The sequence below is a fragment of the Eurosta solidaginis genome, chromosome 4 (assembly GCF_040869045.1).
Source record: "Eurosta solidaginis isolate ZX-2024a chromosome 4, ASM4086904v1, whole genome shotgun sequence".
NCBI classification, from domain to species: Eukaryota; Metazoa; Arthropoda; class Insecta; order Diptera; family Tephritidae; genus Eurosta; species Eurosta solidaginis.
In genome coordinates, this window is record NC_090322.1 from 215,185,909 (window position 1) to 215,210,502 (window position 24,594).

A 24,594-nucleotide genomic window follows, 5' to 3' on the forward strand; every position below is an offset into this window, starting at 1 on the left:
TTTAAAAGGGAGTGGGCCTTAGTTCTATAGGTGCACGCATTTTCGGGATATCGCCATAAAGGTGGACCAGGGGTGACTCTAGAATTTGTTTGTACGATATGGGTATCAAATGAAAGGTGTTAATGAGTATATTAAAAGGGAGTGAGCCTCAGTTCTATAGGTGCATGAATTTTCGAGATATCGCCAAAAAGGTGGGCCAGGGTGACCCTAGAATTTGTTTGTACGACATGGGTAGCAAAAGAAAGGTGTTAATGAGTTTTTAAAAGGGCGTTGGCTCAGTTCTATAGGTGGACGCCTTTTCGAGATATCGCCATAAAGGTGGACCAGGAGTGACTCTAGAATTTCTTTGTACGATATGGGTATCAAATGAAAGGTGTTAATGAATATTTTAAAAGGGCGTGGGCCTTAGTTCTATAGGTGGACGCCTTTTCGAGATATCGCCATAAAGTTGGACCAGGAGTGACTCTAGAATTTATTTGTACGATATGGATATCAAATGAAAGGTGCTAATGAGTATTTTAAAAGGGAGTGGGCCTTAGTTCTATAGGTGCACGCATTTTCGGGATATCGCCATAAAGGTGGACCAGGGGTGACTCTAGAATTTGTTTGTACGATATGGGTATCAAATGAAAGGTGTTAATGAGTATATTAAAAGGGAGTGAGCCTCAGTTCTATAGGTGCATGAATTTTCGAGATATCGCCAAAAAGGTGGGCCAGGGTGACCCTAGAATTTGTTTGTACGACATGGGTAGCAAAAGAAAGGTGTTAATGAGTTTTTAAAAGGGCGTTGGCTCAGTTCTATAGGTGGACGCCTTTTCGAGATATCGCCATAAAGGTGGACCAGGAGTGACTCTAGAATTTCTTTGTACGATATGGGTATCAAATGAAAGGTGTTAATGAATATTTTAAAAGGGCGTGGGCCTTAGTTCTATAGGTGGACGCCTTTTCGAGATATCGCCATAAAGTTGGACCAGGAGTGACTCTAGAATTTATTTGTACGATATGGATATCAAATGAAAGGTGCTAATGAGTATTTTAAAAGGGAGTGGGCCTTAGTTCTATAGGTGCACGCATTTTCGGGATATCGCCATAAAGGTGGACCAGGGGTGACTCTAGAATTTGTTTGTACGATATGGGTATCAAATGAAAGGTGTTAATGAGTATATTAAAAGGGAGTGAGCCTCAGTTCTATAGGTGCATGAATTTTCGAGATATCGCCAAAAAGGTGGGCCAGGGTGACCCTAGAATTTGTTTGTACAATATGGGTATCAAAAGAAAGGTGTTAATGAGTTTTTAAAAGGGCGTTGGCTCAGTTCTATAGGTGGACGCCTTTTCGAGATATCGCCATAAAGGTGGACCAGGGGTGACTCTAGAATTTGTTTGTACAATATGGGTATCAAATGAAAGGTGTTAATGAGTATTTTAAAAGAGAGTGGGCCTTAGTTCTATAGGTGCACGCATTTTCGGGATATCGCCATAAAGGTGGACCAGGGGTGAGTCTAGAATTTGTTTGTACGATATGGGTATCAAATGAAAGGTGTTAATGAGTATATTAAAAGGGAGTGAGCCTCAGTTCTATAGGTGCATGAATTTTCGAGATATCGCCAAAAGGGTGGACCAGGGGTGACCCTAGAAATTGTTTGTACAACATGGGTATGAAAAGAAAGGTGTTAATGAGTTTTTAAAAGGGCGTTGGCTCAGTTCTATAGGTGGACGCCTTTTCGAGATATCGCCATAAAGGTGGACCATGGGTGACTCTAAAATTTGTTTGTAGGATATGGGTATCAAATGAAAGGTGTTAATGATTATTTTAAAAGGGATTGGGCCTTAGTTCTATAGGTGGACGCCTTTTCGAGATATTGCCATAAAGGTGGACCAGGGGTGACTCTAGAATTTGTCTGTACGACATGGGTATCAAAAGAAAGGTGTTAATGAGTTTTTTAAAAGGGCGTTGGCCTCAGTTCTATAGGTGGACGCCTTTTCGAGATATCGCCATAAAGGTGGACGAGGGGTGACTCTAGAATTTGTTTGTATGATATGGGTATCAATTGAAAGGTGTTAATGAGTATTTTAAAAGGGAGTGGGCCTTAGTTCTATAGGTGCACGCATTTTCGAGATATCGCCATAAAGGTGGACCAGGGGTGACTCTAGAATTTGTTTGTACGACATGGGTATCAAAAGAAAGGTGTTAATGAGTTTTTTAAAAGGGCGCTAGCCTCAGTTCTATAGGTGGACTCATTTTCGAGATATCGCCATGAAAGGCGTTAATGAGTACTTTAAAAGAGAGTGGGCCTTAGCTCTATAGGTGGACGCCTTTTCGGGATATCGTTATAAAAGTGGGCCAGGGGTGACTCTAGAATTTGTTTGCACGATACGGGTATCAAATGAAAGGTGTTAATGAGTATTTTAAGAGGGAGTGGGCCTTAGTTCTATGGGTGGACGCCTTTTCGAGATATTGTCATAAAGGTGGACCAGGGGTCACACTAGAATTTGTTTGTACGATATGGGTATCAAATGAAAGGTGTTAATGAGTATTTTAAGAGGGAGTGGGCCTTAGTTCTATGGGTGGACGCCTTTTCGAGATATCGCCATAAAGGTGGACCAGTGGGGACTCTAGAATTTGTTTGTACGATATGGGTATCAAATAAAAGGTACTAATGAGTATTTTAAAAGGGAGAGGGCCTTAGTTCTATAGGTGGACGCCTTTTCGAGATATTGTCATAAAGGTGGACCAGGGGTCATACTAGAATTTGTTTGTACGATATGGGTATCAAATGAAATGTTTTAATGAGTATTTTAAAAGGGAGTGGGCCTTAGTTCTATGGGTGGACGCCTTTTCGAGATATCGTCATAAAGGTGGACCAGGCGTGACTCTAGAATACGTTTGTAGAATATGGGTATCAAATGAAAGGTATTAGTGAGTATTTTAAAAGGGAGAGGGCCTTAGTTCTATAGGTGGACGCCTTTTCGAGATATTGCCGTAAAGGTGGACCATGGGTCACACTAGAATTTGTTTGTACGATATGGGTATCAAATGAAAGGTGTTAATGAGTATTTTAAAAGCGAGTGGGCCTTAGTTCTATGGGTGGACGCCTTTTCGAGATGTTGCCATAAAGGTGGACCAGGGGTCACACTAGAATTTGTTTGTACGATATGGGTATCAAATGAAAGGTGTTAATGAGTATTTTAAGAGGGAGTGGGCCTTAGTTCTATGGGTGGACGCCTTTTCGAAATATTGCCATAAAGGTGGACCAGGGGTCACACTAGAATTTGTTTGTACGATATGGGTATCAAATGAAAGGTTTTAATGAGTATTTTAAAATGGAGTGGGCCTTAGTTCTATGGGTGGACGCCTTTTCGGGATATTGCCATAAAGGTGGACCAGGGGTCACACTAGAATTCGTTTGTACGATATGGGTATCAAATTAAAGGCGTTAATGAGTATTTTAAGAGGGAGTGGGCCTTTGTTCTATGGGTGGACGCCTTTTCGAGATATCGCCATAAAGGTGGACCAGGGGTGACTCTAAAATTTGTTTGTACGATATGGGTATCAAATGAAAGGTATTAGTGAGTATTTTAAAAGGGAGAGGGCCTTAGTTCTATAGGTGGACGCCTTTTCGAGATATTGCCATAAAGGTGGACCATGGGTCACTCTAGAATTTGTTTGTACGATATGGGTATCAAATGAAAGGTGTTAATGAGTATTTTAAAAGGGAGTGGGCCTTAGCTCTATAGGTGGATACCTTTTCGGGATATCGTTATAAAGGTGGACCAGGGTGACTCTAGAATACGTTTGTACAATATGGGTGTCAAACGAAATGTGTTAATAAGTGTTTTAAAAGGGAGCGGGCCTTAGTTCTATGGGTGTACGTCCTTTCGAGATATTGCCATAAAGGTGAACCAGGGGTGACTCTATAACGTGTTTGTACAATATGGGTGTCAAATTAAAGGTATTAATAAGAATTTTAAAAGGGAGTTGTGGTAGTTGTATATGTGAAGGCGTTTTCGAGATTTCGACCAAAATGTGGACCAGGGTGACCCATAACATCATCTGCCAGGTACCGCTAATTTATTTATATATGTAATACCACGAACAGTATTCCTGCCATGATTCCAAAGGCTTTCTATTTCGCCCTGCAGAACTTTTTCATTTTCTTCAACTTAATATGGTAGGTGTCACACCCATTTTACAAAGTTTTTTTCTAAAGCTATATTTTGCGTCAATAAACCAATGCAATTTTTTTCATTTTTCGTAATTTCCGAAATCGAAAAAGTGGGCGTGGTGATAGACCGATTTCGGCCATTTTTTATACCAATTCAAAGTGAGTTCAGATAAGTAGGTGAACTGAGCTTAGTAAAGATATATCGATTTTTGCTCCAGTTATCGTGTTAACGGCCGAGCGGAAGGACAGACGGTTGACTGTGTATAAAAACTGGGCATGGCTTCAACCGATTTCGCCCTTTTTCACAGAATCTAAGCCCCTACCAAATTTCACAAGAATTGGTAAATTTTTGCTCAACTTATGGCATTAAAAGTATCCTAGACAAATTAAATGAAAAAGGGCGGAGCCACGCCCATTTTGAAATTTTCTTTTATTTTTGCATTTTGTTGCACCATATCATTACTGGAATTGAATGCTGACATAATTTACTTATATACTGTAAAGATATTAAATTTTTTGTAAAAATTTCACTTTAAAAAATTTGTTTTTTTAAAGTGGGCGTGGTCGTTCTGCGATTTTGCTAATTTTTATTAAGCATACATATAGTAATACAAGTAACATTCCTGCCACATTTCATCATGATATCTTCAACGATTGCCAAATTACAGCTTGCAAAACTTCTAAATTACCTCCTTTTAAAAGTGGGCGGTGCCACGCCCATTGTCCAAAATTTTACTTATTTTCTATTCTGCGTCATAAGTTCAACCCACCTACCAAGTTTCATCGCTTTATCCGTCTTTGGTAATGAATTATCGCACTTTTTCAATTTTTCGAAATTTTCGATTTCGAAAAAGTGGGCGTGGTTATAGTCCGATATAGTTCATTTTAAATAACGATCTGAGATGAGTGCCCAGGAGCCTACATACCAAATTTCGTCAAGATACCTCAAAAGTTACTCAAGTTATCGTGTTAACGGGCGGACGGACGGACGGACATGGCCCAATCAACCCAAACCGTTATCCAATCAAAGTTAATATACTCTGTGAGCTCTGCTCAGCTGAGTATAAAAATGAAAAGGCAACGTGTGTGCACGATAAATCGTTTGAAGTGAAATCGGAAGTAAAAAAAAAAAAATGTTGGATCAAAACACAGCTGAGGTTGGTTGAAGACGGTTAGCACAAAAAAAAAAACAAGTAAGGGCGGGACTGTCATCGGCTGTGCCGAAGACTTCATACCTTTCATGAATGGGGCTGAACAATAATCTTATCCCGTTCGTAATCTCCAAATAATCGGATGTATAAAATAAAAAATATATAGTGGACAGATGTACATACCTAAACGAGTTTTAAGATAAATATAAAATAAACAAGTAAGGAAGGCTAAGTTCGGGTGTAACCGAACATAACATACTCAGTTGAGAGCTATGGAGACAAAATAAGGAAAATCAATCTGGGGTAACCCTGGAATGTGGTTGTATAACATGTGTATCAAATGAAAGGTATTAAAGAGTATTTTAAGAGAGAGTAGGCCATAGTTCTATGGATGAACGCCATTTAGGGATATCGCCATAAAGGTAGACCAGGGCTGACTCTAGAATTTGTTTGTACGATGTGGGTATCAAATGAAAGGTGTTACTGAGCATTTTAAGAGGGAGTGGGCCTTAGGTCTATCGGTGGACGCCTTTTCGAGATGTCCCCATTAGGGTGGGCCAGGGGTGACTCTAGAATGTTTGTACGGTATGGGTATCAAACGAAAGGTGTTACTGAGCATTTTAAGAGGGAGTGGGCATGAGGTCTATAGGTGGACGCCTTTTCGAGATATCGTCATTAGGGTGGGCCAGGGGTGACTCTAGAATGTGTTTGTACGATATGTACATCAAACGAAAGGTGTTACTGAGCATTTTAAGAGGGAGTGGGCATTAGGTCTATAGGTGGACGCCCTTTCGAGATATCGCCATTAGGGTGGGCCAGGGGTGACTCTAGAATGTTTGTACGATATGTGTATCAAACGAAAGGTGTTACTGAGCATTTTAAGAGGGAGTGGGCATTAGGTCTATAGGTGGACGCCTTTTCGAGATACCGCCATTAGGGTGGGCCAGGGGTGACTCTAGAATGTGTTTGTACGATATGGGTATCAAATGAAAGGTGGTAAGGAGTATTTTAAAAGGGAGTAATCCTTAATTCTATAGGTGGACGCCTTTTCGAGATATCGCCATAAAGGTGGACCAAGGGTGACTCTAGAATGTTTGTACGATATGGGTATCAAACGAGAGGTGTTACTGAGCATTTTAAGAGGGAGTGGGCATTAGGTCTATAGGTGGACGCCTTTTCGAGATATCGCCATTAGGGTGGGCCAGGGTGACTCTAGAATGTGTTTGTACGATATGGGTATCAAATGAAAGGTGGTAAAGAGTATTTTAAAAGGGAGTAATCCTTACTTCTATAGGTGGACGCCTTTTCGAGATATCGCCATAAAGCTGGACCAAGGGTGACTCTAGAATGTTTGTACGGTATGGGTATCAAACGAAAGGTGTTACTGAGCATTTTAAGAGGGAGTGGGCATTAGGTCTATAGGTGGACGCCTTTTCGAGATATCGCCATTAGGGTGGGCCAGGGGTGACTCTAGAATGTTTGTACGATATGGGTATCAAACGAAAGGTGTTACTGAGCATTTTAAGAGGGAGTGGACATTAGGTCTATAGGTGGACGCCTTTTCGAGATATCGCCATTAGGGTGGGCCAGGGGTGACTCTAGAATGTTTGTACGATATGGGTATCAAACGAAAGGTGTTACTGAGCATTTTAAGAGGGAGTGGACATTAGGTCTATAGGTGGACGCCTTTTCGAGATATCGGCATTAGGGTGGGCCAGGGTGACTCTAGAATGTGTTTGTACGATATGGGTATCAAATGGAAGGTGGTAATGAGTATTTTAAAAGGGAGTAATCCTTAGTTCTATAGGTGGACGCCTTTTCGAAATATCGCCATTAGGGTAGGCCAGGTGTGACTCTAGAATGTTTGTACGATATGGGTATCAAACGAAAGCTGTTACTGAGCATTTTAAGAGGGAGTGGGCATTAGGTCTATAGGTGGACGCCTTTTCGAGATATCGCCATTAGGGTGGGCCAGGGGTGACTCTAGAATGTTTGTACAATATGGGTATCAAACGAAAGGTGTTACTGAACATTTTAAGAGGGAGTGGACAACACTAGGTCTATAGGTGGACGCCTTTTCGAGATATCGCCATTAGGGTGGGCCAGGGGTGACTCTAGAATGTTTGTACGATATGGGTATCAAACGAAAAGTGTTACTGAGCATTTTAAGAGGGAGGGGGCATTAGGTCTATAGGTGGACGCCTTTTCGAGATATCGCCATTAGGGTGGGACAGGGGTGACTCTGGTATGTTTTTGTACGATATGGATATCAAATTAAAGGTATTAATGAGGGTTTTAAAAGCGAGTGGCCCTTAGATGTATATGTGAAGGCGTTCTCGCGATATCGACCAAAATGTGGACCAGGTGATCCAGAAAATCATCTGTCGGGTACTGCTAATTTATTTATATATGCAATACCACTAACAGTATTCCTGCCAAGATTCCAAGGGCTGTTGATTTCGCCTTGTAGAACTTTTTCATTTTCTTCTACTTAATATGGTAGGTGTCACACCCATTTTACAAAGTTTTTTCCAAAGTTATATTTTGCGTCAATAAACCAATCCATGTTTCATCACTTTTTTCGTATTTGGTATAGAATTATGGCATTTTTTTCATTTTTCGTAATTTTCGATATCGATAAAGTGGGCGTGGTTATGGTCAGATTTCGCCCATTTTTTCTACCAAGAAAAAGTGAGCTCAGGTAAGTACGTGGGCTAAGTTTAGTAAAGATATATCGGATTTTGCTCAAGTTATTGTCTTAATGGCCGAGCGGAAGGACAGACGGTGGACTGTCTATAAAAACTGGGCGTGGCTTCCACCGATTTCGCCCATTTTCACAGAGAACAGTTACCGTCATAGAATCTATGCTCCTACCAAATTTGAGAAGGATTGGTAAATTTTTGTTCGACTTATGGCAATAAAAGTATTCTAGACAAACTAAATGAAAATGGGCGGAGCCACGCCCATTTTGAAATTTTCTTTTATTTTTGTATTTTGTTGCATCATATCATTACTGGAGCTGAATTTTGACTTAATTTACTTATATACAGTAAAGATATTAAATTTTTTGTTAAAATTTGAATTTAAAAAATTTTTTTTTAAAAAGTGGGCGTGTTCTTCATCCAATTTTGCTAAGTTTTATTTAGCACATATAGAGTAATAGTAGTAACGTTCCTGCCAAATTTCATCATGATATCTTCAACGACTGCCAAATTACAGCTTGCAAAACTTTTAAATTACCTTCTTGTAAAAGTGGGCGGTGCCACGCCCATTGTCCAAAATCTTACTAATTTTCTATTCTGCGTCATAACGTCAACCCATCTACCAAGTTTCGTCGCTTTATCTGTCTTTTGTAATGAGTTATCGCACTTTTTCGGTTTTCGAAATTTTCGATATCGAAAAAGTGGGCGTGGTTATAGTCCGATATCGTTCATTTTAAATAGCGATCTGAGATGAGTGCTCAGAAACCTACATACCAAATTTCATCAAGATACCTCAAAATTTACTCAAGTTATCGTGTTAACGGACGGACGGACGGGCGGACGGACATGGCTCAATCAAATTTTTTTTCGATCCTGATTATTTTGATATATGGAAGTCTATATCTATCTCGATTCCTTTATATATGTACAACCAATCGTTATCCAATCAAACTTAATATACTCTGTGAGCTCTGCTCAACTGAGTATAAAAATGGCAAAAAACCCCCTTATCTGAACGATCGGTTGTATGGGATATATATTATATATAGCTCCGATCGAAATGATTTTTACAGGAAATCCTCTATGATATATTAGAATACATATCATCGAGTTTCACGTTTATACTTTCTAAATTGCGGCAGGAATGACCAAAATCGTCTTGTCTGAACGATCGGTTGTATGGGAGATATATATTATAGTGGTCCGATCCTACCGGATCCGACAAATGTCTAATATAATACAAAAATACACCCTTGTGCCAAATTTCATTGAGATATATCAAAATTTGAGGGACTAGTTTGCGTTCAAACAGGCAAACGGACAGACGGACGGACGGACGGACAGACGGACATGGCTATATCAACTCAGTTCGTCGCCCTGATCAATTCGGTATACTTAATGGTGAGTCTATCTTCTATATTTCTCAACGTTACAAACATCGGACCAAAGTTAATATACCATTTGATGTTCACGAAAGGTATAAAAATACATAGCCACACTAGGGTTGTTGGCCTTTAGCCCCAAAGAGTGCTTAGCTTAAGTTCATCACCACTGCAACTGATATTAAATATCATATTTTTAGAACGAGCAAGAAGCGAGGTAGAGAGTCAGTGCACCGTTACAGCAGCATGCAACTAACTAATTGGTAGTTGCTTTGGCATACCAAGTGACACTACACGCATCCGCTATACGACGATTCACTTCGGATGGTATTCGTTATGCCAAACCCTTGCATCATGACACTTGATGTCGACATTAGTGGCAGATGAGTAGCAACTTGTTTCTTGGTTGGCCACTATCCGGTAGTAAGTAGTTGGTTGTTAGGTGTAAGTGCGGTGGTTATATTTATACTCGTATATTTCTTTTGGTAACTGAGTATTAAAAATTGTTGGTGAAGACATGTACACATGTATATGTCTATGCATATTAAAATAATATGCGTACTGAATTAGGTTGAATAAAAGAATATGACCGGATCAGGGCAAAAGTACCTAGTATTTAAAATGCGGGAATTGAAATTGAAGGAAAAGAATTTTCGGAAGGAGGTTTTTGTAAGAGGCTGAGATGGCACTTAATCAATGCAGGGTCGAGTAGTGGTTCCAGGGACCACCGCTGAAAAACACAGTATTTATGTTCTAAGATGAAATACATGTTGTTACATACACACACATTTTAAGGTTTCCGAGTACGGAGCCAGAGGGCTTGATGTTCAGTTTCAGCAGTGTAGGCGAGCGAAATCGACGAAATTATTCCTACGGTGGAATAGTCTCTGTGTAGCTACAGTTGAACGAACGATCGTTGTAGAAGCCGATTACCTAAGGCGCTAAAAGACCGTAATAAGCAGCCAGTGACCAGGATCACACCGACGACGGTGGAGTAGCTTAATGATAAGGTGCAGCACCTAGTGAGCAGCGGAAGAAACAAATGGCCATCGTAGCAACGAGGGGTATTTAGAACGTAACTGTTGGGTGGCGGTATGATGACTGGCAGCACCAGTAGAGTAGTGGGGCGACCACCAACGACTGTAGTGAGCGAAGAGGATTGCGTGAATCAGGTTAGTGCTGAGTACTTTGCTGCAAATCCCCGCCTTGATATTTTAACGTTATACAGAAAGTGATTTTGGAAGATGGGTTGTAGGAAGTGCCACATTATGCAGAGCTAATGATAAGGGGCCATGCATGGCGTGAACATGGCGAAGGTGAGATAATTACCGTAAGGGCTACTTTCCCGTCGTCGACACGAAGTGAGATGTAACTCGCGTCATGACGGACCCTGTACCCACATCTAGCCATTGGAGTAGATAAATAGGCCCAAGGCACACTATATAATAGTAGTTGAGAGTTCGCGAGTTGTGTCCTTAAGCAAACTGTTCCTCCTAGCTCATCTGGACCAGCCCGAGACCGATGTCGACCCTTTTTGACCCTTGTTGGCAACGAGAAATTTATTACTCGGGAGTTACTGTCTTGCAGGTGATGCCGTAGAAAACAGTGTCTGTTTGTTAGGGCAAATTTCTGCCGTATGGATTTATGCCTAGAAACCAAGTAGTAGCCTAACATTGGTATACATTTCTCGCAGTTAGGCTCATAGGTAATAGCTAAGTTTTTTCAGTCATCAAATTTTGTTGCCTCCGTTAAGCAGGCTTTGGTCTCTGCTTATGAGATGTTGTACTATAGTATAGTTATAGGTGCAGTTACAGTGGGAATCGATCTACCGCCCCCAGTTTGGTGTTTGAATAATTATTATAACTGGTCCATTCATCATTGTATGAAAGTTATGCCAACCATCAATGTTAAGCTAAACCCGAAGCCAAATGGGAGCGCACTGAGATATCTAGTCGTCCTTTACTTGATTACCCCAACGTAGTGAATATTTTTTCTTCAACCCAGAGAATCTCTAAGTAATATATGCTAGAGTAGGCTCTTGGTTTGGTTACTACATCTTGCACCATCCAAGTCAATTGTAAATCTCACCGACCCATTAAGCAGACGAGGCTCTAGCGTAAGTTCTCGTTTCAGAGATGCTCGGATAGTATCTTAGTGATGATTTTTTCGGAACGTACCGCATCTACAAAGAGCCATCAACATTGATCAAACTCCCCAAAATCTTCGGAGCGCAACCTTATCGCTACAAGAGGAAGAGGACGTTACCCAGAGTCCGGGGACGCAGGATATATGTGACTAACATAGCTTTTCCGGTGTTATAAACAAAATTCATTGTAATCCATCGATTTACATTGTACCTTAAACATTCGAAACCGCACAACACTAGCGGTTAACAATGTCTATGTATTTTGTCCATTTTACATAGAATCATACACCTTCTTATATAGGTGCATATGTATATAATTTGTGCCCTCTATTTGTTTCACACCATCACAGGAAGTGGCCAAAAATGAAGTGTTTGGTGGCTTAGCCAAGCTGACCAGTCCAATATAGACCACATCATATCCGGTGCTCGACTTCAGCTCAGCCAGACGCAGACAAGTTGCAGTTAAGTGTTGAGGTCAGTCGAGTTGAAGCGTCGCCTGTTACATTGTTATTTTTTGGTGTTTATGTGTTTGTTGATTTTGCTCTTCTATTTTTACTGTATCCATTTGTTCTTGTTTTTGCACTATGGTGTCTAACCTTTGCCCCTGCTATTGTTCTCACATTGCGCTGGCTTTGCTGTATTTTTTTTGCTTTCCATTTCCCTGGTATGAAGTGCGATTTTTGCTTTTGTCTTTCGTTACGCGCGCGCAACGCGTCAGTTCCGCTTAAGAGGGAAATTTGTTACACTCGAACGCCAAATTGGTGCTCAGCAGGCAAGTATGTAAGTATGTGAGCAAGTGCATACAAGAGGAAGAATACAAATTAGTACCTAAAAAAATCACTAGAATTGTTGGTATGGTAAACAATTTTCAGTAAAATATAGTAGTTCAGAAAAACAGTTAGACAGACAGACAGCTGGATACAAATGGGTATGGGTGTACAAGAGTATAAACGACAGACGTCAGGCGTTCCAACTATAGATGATCATTCCAGATGTCTAAGTGTTCATGTGCATCCGGCATTTCCGTTTTGCATTGTCTATATTCTATTCATATTTTTTCCGGTTCTCCTTAGTGCAAGTGTCGCGTGGCTTTTCTAGTTTGATCCTTACATACTCGCTTCCGTATGTGCATGGATTTAATGTAACCATCGTGTGCGATGTTTTTGTTGTTGTTGTCCTTGTAAGCCTGTCCAATATCTGAAAAGAATTTGTCACGCTGTCAAAAGGGTAATGTTTCGCGTACGTGCGATGTAAAATATGTTTATGATGGTTATATAACGGATATATGTAGATTTAACACTTGCGCGCAGAGTCGGCAAAGGCTTTTTATCCACATTTATGCAAAATTAAGTCGAACGTATATATGATTCCACATTGGAGTTTAAGTAAGCGTCGCTCAATCAAAAAATAAGCGGCGTGCCTGTTGGTAAACGATAGGGTCTCTTAGACGATGGTACATGTCATGGTTATCCTCTTCTATAGAGTGTTGTTCTGGTGGAATGCACTAGACGACTGGACTGATTGGAACCAACAGAAGCCTACGAATAATTCCAGCTTCTGTTTTTGAATGTAGTTTCAAATATAAACTAGGTGGACATTGTTGGAAGCCTGCTGCAATACGGGCGGCGACTAGGCTTCAAGATGCGTGTTTTAGAATGAGAGTCTAATAGGAACAGTCAGGTGACCATAAGAGTGCTGAGCTGTAAAACTGTGCAAGCTTTGTCGACAGAAGCCTCAAATCGCTGGCAGGCGGAAAAATCTATTAAAATTTTATTTGAATGGCGTGGCGAAGAGCTTTTCCTTAAACCAGGTAACACAAATCCCTTAAACCGAGCCGATGTGAGCGTACTGGACCTAAATGCCCGGTATTGGCAAAAAAGTGTGCATCAGGTCTATAAAGCAAGCGCTTGTTTGACTCCAACTCTTCGGAGTTTTTCTGATCGGCTGTTGATAGAAAGCGCACACAACATACCGTAAAATTAGTTAAGAGCAGCGGCTACCCACAATAACTTATCCTAAATTAATGTGTAGAGAGGCTCTCGGCATACTCGAATGAGAGACATAGGGCTGACTCACAAGGTATCATATTCGTAAAATGTGCTATATTTCCATTAAATTTTATATTGAAAAAATTAAAACATGTAAAAATTTAAGTCTTTACACTGAAAACGAAATTTTATATTTTAGTTTGAACTGCTTTTTTGACAGTTCTTTACAAAGTCGAATAAGAGAGCATGTGAGTTGCCAATTTGTATTACGTTTTCTTATAGGCGAAGCATTCTTCTCGATGTTCTTTAGGAGTGATATTGGGTAAAGCTTTTTGTCACTCCCTTGGGAATGGTTAGGGATGAGTTGTTTTTGAAGTTTAATATTGTTATATGTTTTTTTTTTTTTTATAGTTTTTAGGAAAAAAGTATTACTACTCACCATCAATTTCATCATAGCCAAGTGTCACTTGGTTGGGCTGTCCCAATCCATCTTTAACAGTAACGGAGTAGATTGCAGCACCGTATGAAATGAGCTTCACATTGAATTTATCGAAGAGTTAACCGCAAATTGTTATAGAATTTGATGAAAAATAAATAAATATTCAAAATTTGCAAATCAACAGCGAACGTAAAACGCCATGAAAATGAGAAGAAAAACAAAAGTTAAAGTTTTTAAAGAAAAAGGAATGCTAGGTTAAATAAATAAAGATACGAAACTAAAATGATCACTAGAATGGTAGACAAAATTTGTTTAATAATTAAAGGGCATATTATGCTTAACGCAACGAGACGTAAGTTCTCATGTGCACCAAAACTCGTTTGACATAAGAGCATACGTTCACCTCAGAAAGTGATAATAAACCAAGTTGCGTTTGTAAAATTTTTCGTATTAAATAGTGGTGAATGTGAATGCCAGTGACTGCGAAGCAAAGGGTCACGGCGTTATACATAATCTGGCCTTAAGTATCATTTTCGGTCACCGTGCTATGGTTTGCATCGCTATTACTTTCCTATGCCGAATCGAAAGTTCTGGATACAATCCCCGAAAAAAAAAACACCAAATTTGTTAAAAAACTACACATTTTTCTTTAACGCTTCTCAGGGATAATTCGTCTGCCTTGTAGATGCCGCTCTGCAGCGGCACAAAATATGGCGATTAGGGTTCCGTTAGGTTGGTTTCTCTTTTCGCAAAAATCACTATTTTTTAGTTTGTGGCTCAAAAAAGCTACACATTTTTATTTTAAATATATAGTTTTCATATAAAAAGATTGTTTTCCTTGAAAGTGCTAATTAACAACAAAAATAAGTCTCCCGAAATTGCGTTATCTGAAGTAGTCTTGTCCGTAATTATGGATATTAGGGTGGGTCGATTTGTACGGACGAAAGTTAACCGATATCGCGCCATCGATTTTTCGATAGGATTGGGGTTCAGAAAAATAAGTTTCAGTACGCATATCCATAAAATTATTTTCGAGCCTGCGAAATTTCATTTTTTTTTACTATTTTTCGACTTTGATTTTTAAGGTTTTTTTCATGACCTACGAAAAAAATTTTCATATTTATACCAGGGTGGGTCAAATTTGTTGTTGAAAAGGCACATCCAGTTTCTGAATCTCTGGGTCGTACTTAGTAATATTGTCCATGGGGCCATAGGTCTGAAATGATTTTCGAGCCTCCCTAATTTTGTTAGAAAATTTTATATCCCAATCCGAATAGCGGCTCTCGCAAATAAAACACATGAAAATAAATGTAAATTCGGATTCGGATTGGGATATAAAAATTTCTAACAGAATTGGGGATGCTCGAAATTCATTCCAGACCTATGGTCCCATGGACAATATTACTCAGTATGACCCATAGATTCAGAAGCTGGATGTGCACTTGAATTTTTTTTCCCCAATTTTTCCACATAAAATTTGACCCGCCCTAATGTATACCCTGTCCGACCCAAAAATGTCCGCTAAAAACTTTGCCGGTAACAGTTTAAAAAAAAAAAAATATGAAGAAAACCTTAAAATCAAAGTCGAAAAAAAGTAAAAAAAAAATGAAATTTCGCAGGCTCGAAAATTATTTTTTCGGGTATGCGTAGTAGAACTTTTTTCCTGAGCCCAAATCCTATCGAAAAATTGATGGCGCGATTTCGGTTAATAAATCGACCCAGTCTAATGGACATACAATCGCTATCGCCATTAAACTAGAGGTCCACAATGAGTCTCTGACAGCTGGCGGAAGCAATCGCTGGGAAGATTGTATGTAAAGAAGAAATTTAGAAGTGGATATACCATCAACTATGGAACTAACAAGAAATCGGCCGTTCCCTATTACCTTTCGTAAAAAAAGCGCCACTCCATAAAAATCCAAGGAACATATAACGTTACTGTCGCATAATTAATGTACTGCTTCAGAAGTAAAAACAACAACGACGACGAGAGATGTATACGTAGAGCTCCATGTTTCCATGGAGATTTTAGGCTGAAGTTCTCTTCCAATTCGCGTCTTGTTCCAAACGCATTTTTACTGAGAAGATTTTCATGGCAGAAATACACTCGGAATGTTTGCTGAATCACTAGCCAATAACGAAGCCGCTTAGAAATTGAAAGAACAATTTTATTTAATTTTTAATGTTACTTTGTCCGGGACTTGAACACAGAATCTACGATTTGGTAGGCGGAGCCCGTTAACACTACACTGCGGCGCCCTTAAAACGACAAAAGTGTATATTTTGGACACCTTTGTTCTGGTGAGAGAGCACTCACGAATTGGCTACTTTCGCAAGCGTTTTTACGCGATATATGTAGGATGGGGGGATTCGGTGACCTACAACGCTTTCTGAAATAAGTCACTGTGGAAACTAAATTTCGGCTTTGAAAAAATAAGAGCCGCTGCTGTGGTTGACTGTTTTTCTTCCCCTTATTCAGTATGAGTAAGCAGGCAGAGAAAGAATGTGCCCGCAGACCATAAGAGAAAATAGTGTTTAAGGCGATGAATCTGACTTGTAAAGCGACAAAAGTCCAAAAAAGCATATGAATATTTCCCGAGATGTTAAGACTAGTTCCTTAACGGTACTATTTTCTGGAACGTACCGGATAAATATACGAAAAAACAACATCAAATTGATAAACTTTGGGGGAGTCACATCACTGCCAAAGAGGTAGGAAAACCCACCAAACTTTCTAATCCATCAAAGGGTTTTACCATTATTTCCTACGCCGATGATAGCTCGATAATGGCAACAACATACAGCCTTTCCATTGATAAGCTACTCTGCACGATTAGGAACTGTCTGCCTTTTTTTGAATACTTTGAATCCTGGGCATTTTTACAAACTTCTTACTAAAGAAATCTGAGAGAGAGGTCATATCCGCAAGCACGATGAAAAAATCCGGCCATAACGAATTCAGCCGTTTGAACCAGGTGATCATATACAGGCTCTTAGCTTTATCCGCAAAGTGCTTGTCGATAAATGCCAGGCTACCCCCGCTCTCAGAGCGCAAAACTCGAAACTTCAGTTGAGAAAAGCAGGACTCCCAAGAACACGCGCCTCACTCTGGCATGCTGTAGATTATTGAATCAAGAATCAACAGCTGGATAAATCTCTAACCGCCATATTTCGTTGGTCCAACCATACTGAAACTCATGTTATAGGGGTCTAGTACTGCTATAAGAAGGACCATAAGCTTTAAGAAACGGCGTATATGGGAAAGCGATCTTCTAAAGCAGCTCGTTAGCTTTTCATGCTGTTGAGTAAATAACAATAAAAATTAAAACAATGAATGATAAACTTTGTCGTACTTTTAGGGTAGAAACACTTCAAGATCAATGGGCTGACTTGACGCGGATCGCCTTTTGATGTCGAAGGAGCGCCAGAGAATATTAATGTACGGAGTATGAAAATAATGTATGGTTTCATATGGTCGACCCCACTGAAGATTAACCTACTTATTTGGCACGCTAGTCGCTTCATCGGTCACACTATTTGAATTTAAATCGCTTTCCACCTAGTACTTCCAGCGGAGTAGGGACCAGCCTCTTGTTCTGCTTCCATTGGCGGGCTGCGATTAAATGGAAGGCGATCCGCTTTCAAATTTCCATTGAAGACTACCATGATTCGTGTCCGCATAAAAAACTAACATAGCTGGTTCTTTGCACGAAAGTATTACAGAGAAACAACCAACTGTGCTAGGTTTCGTCGCGAGCAATTGGAAACTATGAGTCTAACATGGAATCGACACAACGAATCAGCTTTTTTATAGTGCACAGGAGCTCCTGCTTGCTAAAAATTTAGATCATATCCAAATCAGATTTTTTTTTACAGATTGTCATTCCTTTTATGATTTTTTTTTTCATTGGTTGAATCGCGAATATTTGTATGAAAGTGGTATATCAGCTTAAACTGAAGTTACGTGAGACTCACCACCATAAAAAAAAGCCAAAAATGTTCCTATACAAAATGAAGTGCTCCCTTTATCAATATTCCAGATTTTACTGCATACACTTAATCTTCTTAAAGGCATTAAGACTATCACCAACTACCGAACTTCGTGAAGAAAAAAATCAGTTTTCCACAATTCAACCATTGGCCTTGCCTCACTGACTTTGATTTCTTCGCACACTTCATACTTCACTTACTTTTAATTTTGTATTCAATGTTGTGTTTCTTTCTAAACTTAAAGCGCTTGTGTGTCACGTCGACCGATTAACCCTAATAAAGATGCCAATATCACTTTACGGATTTTAATCGCATCTCACATTTGTATCACTTGCAAACTAGGAACCCCAAAATGATTCAATGTTTTCCATTCAAAGTTTGTCACTTGGGGCCAGTAATTTTAGTATAGCAACATAACAGCCACGCCTCACTTGTCAGCTTCCATTAAAAGTTCATTGGACTTGGGTACTTTAGTGTCGCCGCCAGCAGTCATTGTCTCGGTCATGTGGCTAAAATTGCTTCCTTAGCATTTTATTGTATTGTTAAAGTACATAAGTATTTACATACATATTTACTTTTATGTTTTAATGCACACCAGTGGGTTAAAACGAGAAGGAGTTCAATGCATATATAAAAGCCAAAAGGATTGTTTATTGCCTTCAACATTCAACCATTTTTGTCTCGTTTGTTTCGCTGTTTTGTCACTGATAACTTCTTGTTGGCCGTTTCGGGTGTGAGTTATCTAAAAATGGCCTACTAAGCATGATGTGGAAATGACATCTTCTCTGTGTTTATGTCTCTTTTAACTACTTCGACAAGAGACTATTAAAGACAATTGTTAGGCAACTTTATGGCAATACTACTTTGGCTTACATGCTCTTGCTCCCAATACTCAAATGCCCAATAAATGTTTTCATGCAATTGTTAACGCAGTGACCTTTTTTGGTGAATGTGTGAATTTTGGAATATGTGTTCTAAACGATGTGCTAAGATGCTTTAGCCCGCATTGACAAGTTTATTACGGTTGCATAGCTTTGTTGTTTACTATGGTCTACCCCGAAGATGTTTTCCCAATAGAATAGGGAACCAGTTTTGGCTCATATAACTCTTCACAGATTTGGTTCTCAACCAAAAATTTATTTGTTGCATGAGAAACATGTACACAAAATTGTAACATTGAGCACCAGAAAGTCATTGCGCTAGGCTAAATAATCGGGTTCCGCTTTGCCTAAACGAACAGAATCATTTGGTTTTAAATTCGAGCAAGAGGATTATGATTTTGAATGGAAGATATCTGGCACTTTGCTTAGTATTATTTTTCTTTATATAAAAAAATGTACCGACGAATATTATGAATACAAAGAAACACCTTTTTGAAACAAGTTGCATTTAAATGAGTATAAAAAAATATGCGATATTCTATAAAAATTTTGATTATTTTAATTTAATGTTGAACTAAACTTTCGACAGTTCAGTATCAGCCTTATAGGAGTACCTGGACATAAGTTCGCAATTCACAATTCACATGTTTATATTAGAAACCACGGAAACAACTCAAATCTTAAAATTTTACATGAACACGGTACGGTCATCGAACGCAACTGTACAGCTGGCCAGGAGGGGTACAAACATTCGCACTCTTTCGAACATGATTCGGTAGGTATACCTATGACCTCTTAAAATCAGGCGTAACGCTTTCTACATATCAGTCCGGGTTGGTTTGGCCTTACTATAATAAAGGAGAAACTAATACTCCTTCGACTCTGAATAAGTCATTGTTATCGTCTCTGATAAACGTTTTCACTGGTCACTGTTTATAGGTGCTCACATTGATAGGATGAACATCGAATCTTATGATTACTGCGGCAGCTGCAGATGTATTGCGGAGAATAAAAGCGCACAGAATTTGCTGTGCTACTGCCTGACGCAACTGTTTTTCAATGATCTTGCGAAGGTATCCAAGCTCCGAAAGGGGCGTTATTTGAATTTATTAACATAATTTCTTACTTACTAACGTAACCAGCATTTCAAACCGTTAACGCTGTCCAACAAAGCGCACCAGCCACTTATTCTTTGAGTTAACTGACGCCAATTCATCAAACCAAGGGAATTAAAATTCTCCACCTGATCCTTCGGCGGTGTAAGGGTCGCCCTCTTCCTCGACTTCCACAGGCGGGTTCTGATAAAAAAAACTTTCTTAGCCGGAGCACCATTTTAAATTCGAAAAACATGGCCTAACCAGCGTAGCAGCTGCGTTTTAATTAGCTCGACTATATTGATGTCTGATTAAAGCTCATATAGGTCATCATTAAATCTTTTTCAGTATTCGCTATCGCCAATGCGTAGGGGTCCGTAAATATTTCGTAGAAAGTTTCTCTCAAACACTCCCAGAGCTAATTTATCTTGTGTTGTCAAGGTACATGCTTGTGCACTATAAACCAGGACGTGTAAGATGAGTGACTTTAGAGCATGATTTTCGTTGCCGGGAGAGGACTTTACTTTTCAATTGCTTACCTATTCGAAAGTAGCTTTTATTGGCAAGATATCACAGCTGAGTTCGTTGTTTTTATTAAAGCTGGTTTCCAGATAAATGAAGTATTTTACTCTTAAAAAATTATGGCTGGCAGTTCTTTATTTAATCCCGAGAAGGCAGAACTTTCACACTAACCAAAGCGGCAATAATAGACCCATTCACAGCTCTTCTCGCAACAAAATAATTTGCTCGGACAATATGAATTAACGAATATGGGTTTTCTGCTGCTAGAAGTTGGAGTAAATGTATACATAAAGTTGTTTGCAGCAAAAGCGACGGGTTCATTTATTTATGTTTTCGTATCTAAGCTGCAAAATTAGCTGGATGTATAGCCGGCAATATAAGAGTGTAGACTCCTAATGTACTACGGTGCAGCAGAAATCACAGGCTCATTACATTGTATTATCGCAGCTTCTTGCTACTGCTATTAGAGCTGCAATTGGGCTTATGATTTTCATTACTAGTAAACGTGATTTCGAATGAGACCCAGACGCCTATTGCCGATATGCCGGTATTTAGCAGGCTTTCGCTGCGACTGAGTGTGGTCTTTTAGTCGCCTTATACTATTTTCACACAGACGGCTTATTGAATAATAAAGGCAATTTTATACATTAAGAAGTTTATTGAGCTCAATCTTCCCTACAAAATTCGAATCTATTATTATTTCATTAGTAGCTAATCGAATGCTTAATGAAGTCAAAAGCACAATGCAACTCTGTTGGCAGGGTTCCGCTTCCATTTCCGCTTCTTAGTTTTTGGTGTGTTCAGTGCTTAAAAATGTCATTTGTCAAAGCAAATGTCATTGTCTGCATGGCGGAACGATACAATGTGGCCGCATCGAACAGCTGATTATAACCTTTTTTATTTGATTTGATACATCAACTACCGGCGCAGTACGATTTTGGCATTTGTCCATCGAATTAACAAGTACATGGAATTTTTTTTGTTTGCAGGTATATCACCATGCTCCCACCTTGTATCGTTCCGCCATGATTGTCTGTCTCATCCTTCGTACTAATCGAGCAGTTACTTCTGTGTGAAGGCAAAAAATTTACGATTTCATTAGCAGGTGAAATGAGATCATTAAGTTTCTGTGTGAAAACAGTATTAGCAAAGGTATATGAATGTTTTTGAGCTATAATTTGTCTTCTTACACTTAATATGAACCACCTTAGTGGTCGAATGGATAAAACTTTTGCTGCCATAAATGTCAAAAAAGGAAATGACTCCTAAAATTGCCTTACAGCTCATATTGAGTTGAAGTTGAACTGGTTGATCAAAAACACGAAGGTTAAAGTCATCTTCGCTGTCAAGACTAATGAATCTACTCTCATAATACTTATCTTTGAGACTAAGTAATATTCCATAATATTAAACACTTCAAAACTTTAGCACTTCAAAACTTTAGCACTTCAAAACTTTAGCACTTCATTGACTTGTCAATAATATTTACCTGCACAGTCATACCGGTTAGATCATTAACCAGAGTAAAACGGAATATGAAAGCATTTTCATTGGTGAGAGGATTCTTGATTTTGCCCATAACATCCTGAGTTACGTGTATCATTTCGATTTATTTTTTAATATTATATAAGTAATTAGCAATAACACAAAACAAAAAATAGTACTTGCAAAGAAAGTAATTAAAAAAATTTGCCGGGTAACCCTACTCAAGACAAAACAGAATGATGTTGACAAGTGCGTCCAATAAATAACAATACAATTATTAAACTGACACTTTTTTGAAGTGACAGCTTTTATAGAGAGCGACATGTTGAACATGCTCACTTCTTTTCATATACACGTTTAAGTTTGTATAAATGTTATCAATTAGAATGTGAGCGTTGCTACTTTTTTGTATGAAAATACCTAATTTGTGGAGAAACGATTTTTTTGTTTTGTCTGAAGCTTTCGATCGCAGAGAGCTTTGTTGTAATTTTACACCCAAAAAAACGCACAGCTTATCTATGACTTAATTATTTCGTACGAATCAATTATGCCTCCACACCACATATATACATACATGATAGACAATAAAGGACTAAAGAATATTTTTTTATTTTTAACAAGCATCATAATGAAATTTTTTATCTTTAGATAATTATTGAATATAATTTTTTAAACTCATCATTATTACGGCTTATAATTAAAAAATCACTGCTTCACTACATTACAACTGCCAACACAATTTTCTGATTGGTATTTTAATATGTAGCTACATACGTATCCAATTAACTTTATATACATAACATATGAGTACCCTGTAGGAAATTTAAAGCTTAAATTATTCTTTCAAATTAAACCAACTAATTGCCCGAGCTCCTAAAAAAATAAGTTAATTCAAATATTTGCTTTAACGACAAGCATATTAAAACTCTTTGCATAATTATAACCGGCGTGTGAAATGTTAGATAGAAACAAGTAAGGGTACCTAAGATCGGGTGTAACCGAACATTCAATGCTAAGCGTGAGTTTCAATTGTTCTCCTCATTACAGTTAATTACTATTTGTGTTGTGTAATACTTGATCGGAAAAGGGCGTGGTATCGTCCATAAAAAAAAATTCTTCTAACTACTTACTTACTTAATTGGCGCTTAACCATCTAAACGGTTATGGCCGTCCAACAAGGCGCGCCAGTCGCTTCTTCGCTCCGCCAACCGGCGCCAATTGGTCACACCAAGGGAGTTTAAATCGTTTTCCACCTGGTCCTTCCAACGGAGTGGGGGCCGCCCTCTACCTCTGCTTCCATAGGCGGGTTCCGATAGAAACACTTTCTTGGCCGGAGCATCATCTTTCATTCGCATAACATGGCCTAGCCAGCGCAGCCGCTGCGTTTTAATTCGCTGGACTATGTTGGTGTCTGTATATAGCTCGTACAGCTCATCATTAAATCTTCTTCGGTACTCGCCACGCCAACGCGTAGAGGTCCATAAATCTTTCGAAGAACTTTTCTTCTAATTACCTCTTAAAATAAAACCTGTTAAGTGAAATATCATTGATACAAAACTATTTTTCGCAATTATTCTAATCAACCCCTCTTTTCAACCCCCTTTATATATAAAATTGGGCGCCATCTTTAACCGATCAAGTCTACTTTTACTAGAAATATTCTCTGCTATAAGCAAAATATGTGACCCAATATTACTGCGTATCGTCAATTTTTGTTCGAGTTATGGTTCCCGAAACATGGAAAATTGATTGGTGAAATGTGGAGGTGCCACGCCCATTTTCAAAAATTTGAATCTTTTGCTTTTTGTTGTTATAATTCCAATAGGGAAATGAAACACAATTGATATAATGCTCTTTTTTGCAAAAATATAGTTTATTTTATTCATCCACGACCCTTTTAAAAATCTTTTGTAAAAAAGAGTGCGTGGTTCTTAACCGATTTGGATTTTCTTCACTCAGTCTATATAATTTAGCAAAAATAAGGCCTCTGCGAAATTTAAATATAATATCTAGAAGGGCTTCTGATTTAGGGCTTTTTAAATTTTAAAATTTTAAAATTTTGTTCTTCTAAATGTGGGTGCTGCCACGCCTACCTTCCAACAATTTTTAAATTTTTCGTCATAAAACCAGTCCACCTACCAAATTTCATTAGCTTGGCGGTATTCATTTTAGAACTATCTCAATTTTTCAATTTTTCAAAATTTTCTATATCGAAAAAGTTGGCGTGGTTATCGTACGATTTTGTTAATTTTCAAAACCAATCTAGTCAGGTTCAGATAAGCCCGTATACCGGTGAAGATATCTGAATATTTGCTGAAGTTATCATGTTAACGGACGGGCAGTCGGACGGGCGGACGAACACAGCTTAAACAATATGTTTTTCGATACTGATTATTTTGATATATAGAAGTCTATATCTATCTCGATTCCTTTATAACTGTACAACCAACCGTTATCCAAAGTTAATATTATTTGTGTACAAAGAACGTTGAGTATAAAAATTGCACAAAACACTGCTTCGTATACTTTTATAGGCCCATTTCGACAGTTCTTAAAGGCCACTCGGTCTACTCGGTCTAACAGTGTTATGGTGTTTTCTTTTCTGAAAATAATGATGCCCTGTTAGTTCTTCTGAGTTCTATTATTACTTT

At 38.7% G+C, this 24,594-nt stretch overlaps 1 protein-coding gene across 1 annotated transcript in view; it reads right to left on the reverse strand.

The window, feature by feature from the left end:
• Positions 1–22,214, reverse strand: part of LOC137249047 (galactose mutarotase-like) — a 97,946-nt gene extending 75,732 nt beyond the window's left edge. Inside the window, exons 1-2 of the mRNA XM_067780157.1 lie at positions 21,948–22,214; positions 13,972–14,065 (exon numbers count right to left, since the gene is read on the reverse strand). Coding sequence (XP_067636258.1) covers positions 13,972–14,065; positions 21,948–22,061 — 208 coding nt within the window. The 5' untranslated portion in view covers positions 22,062–22,214. The remainder of the gene's footprint in view (positions 1–13,971; positions 14,066–21,947) is intronic.
• Positions 22,215–24,594: the final 2,380 nt, after the last annotated feature.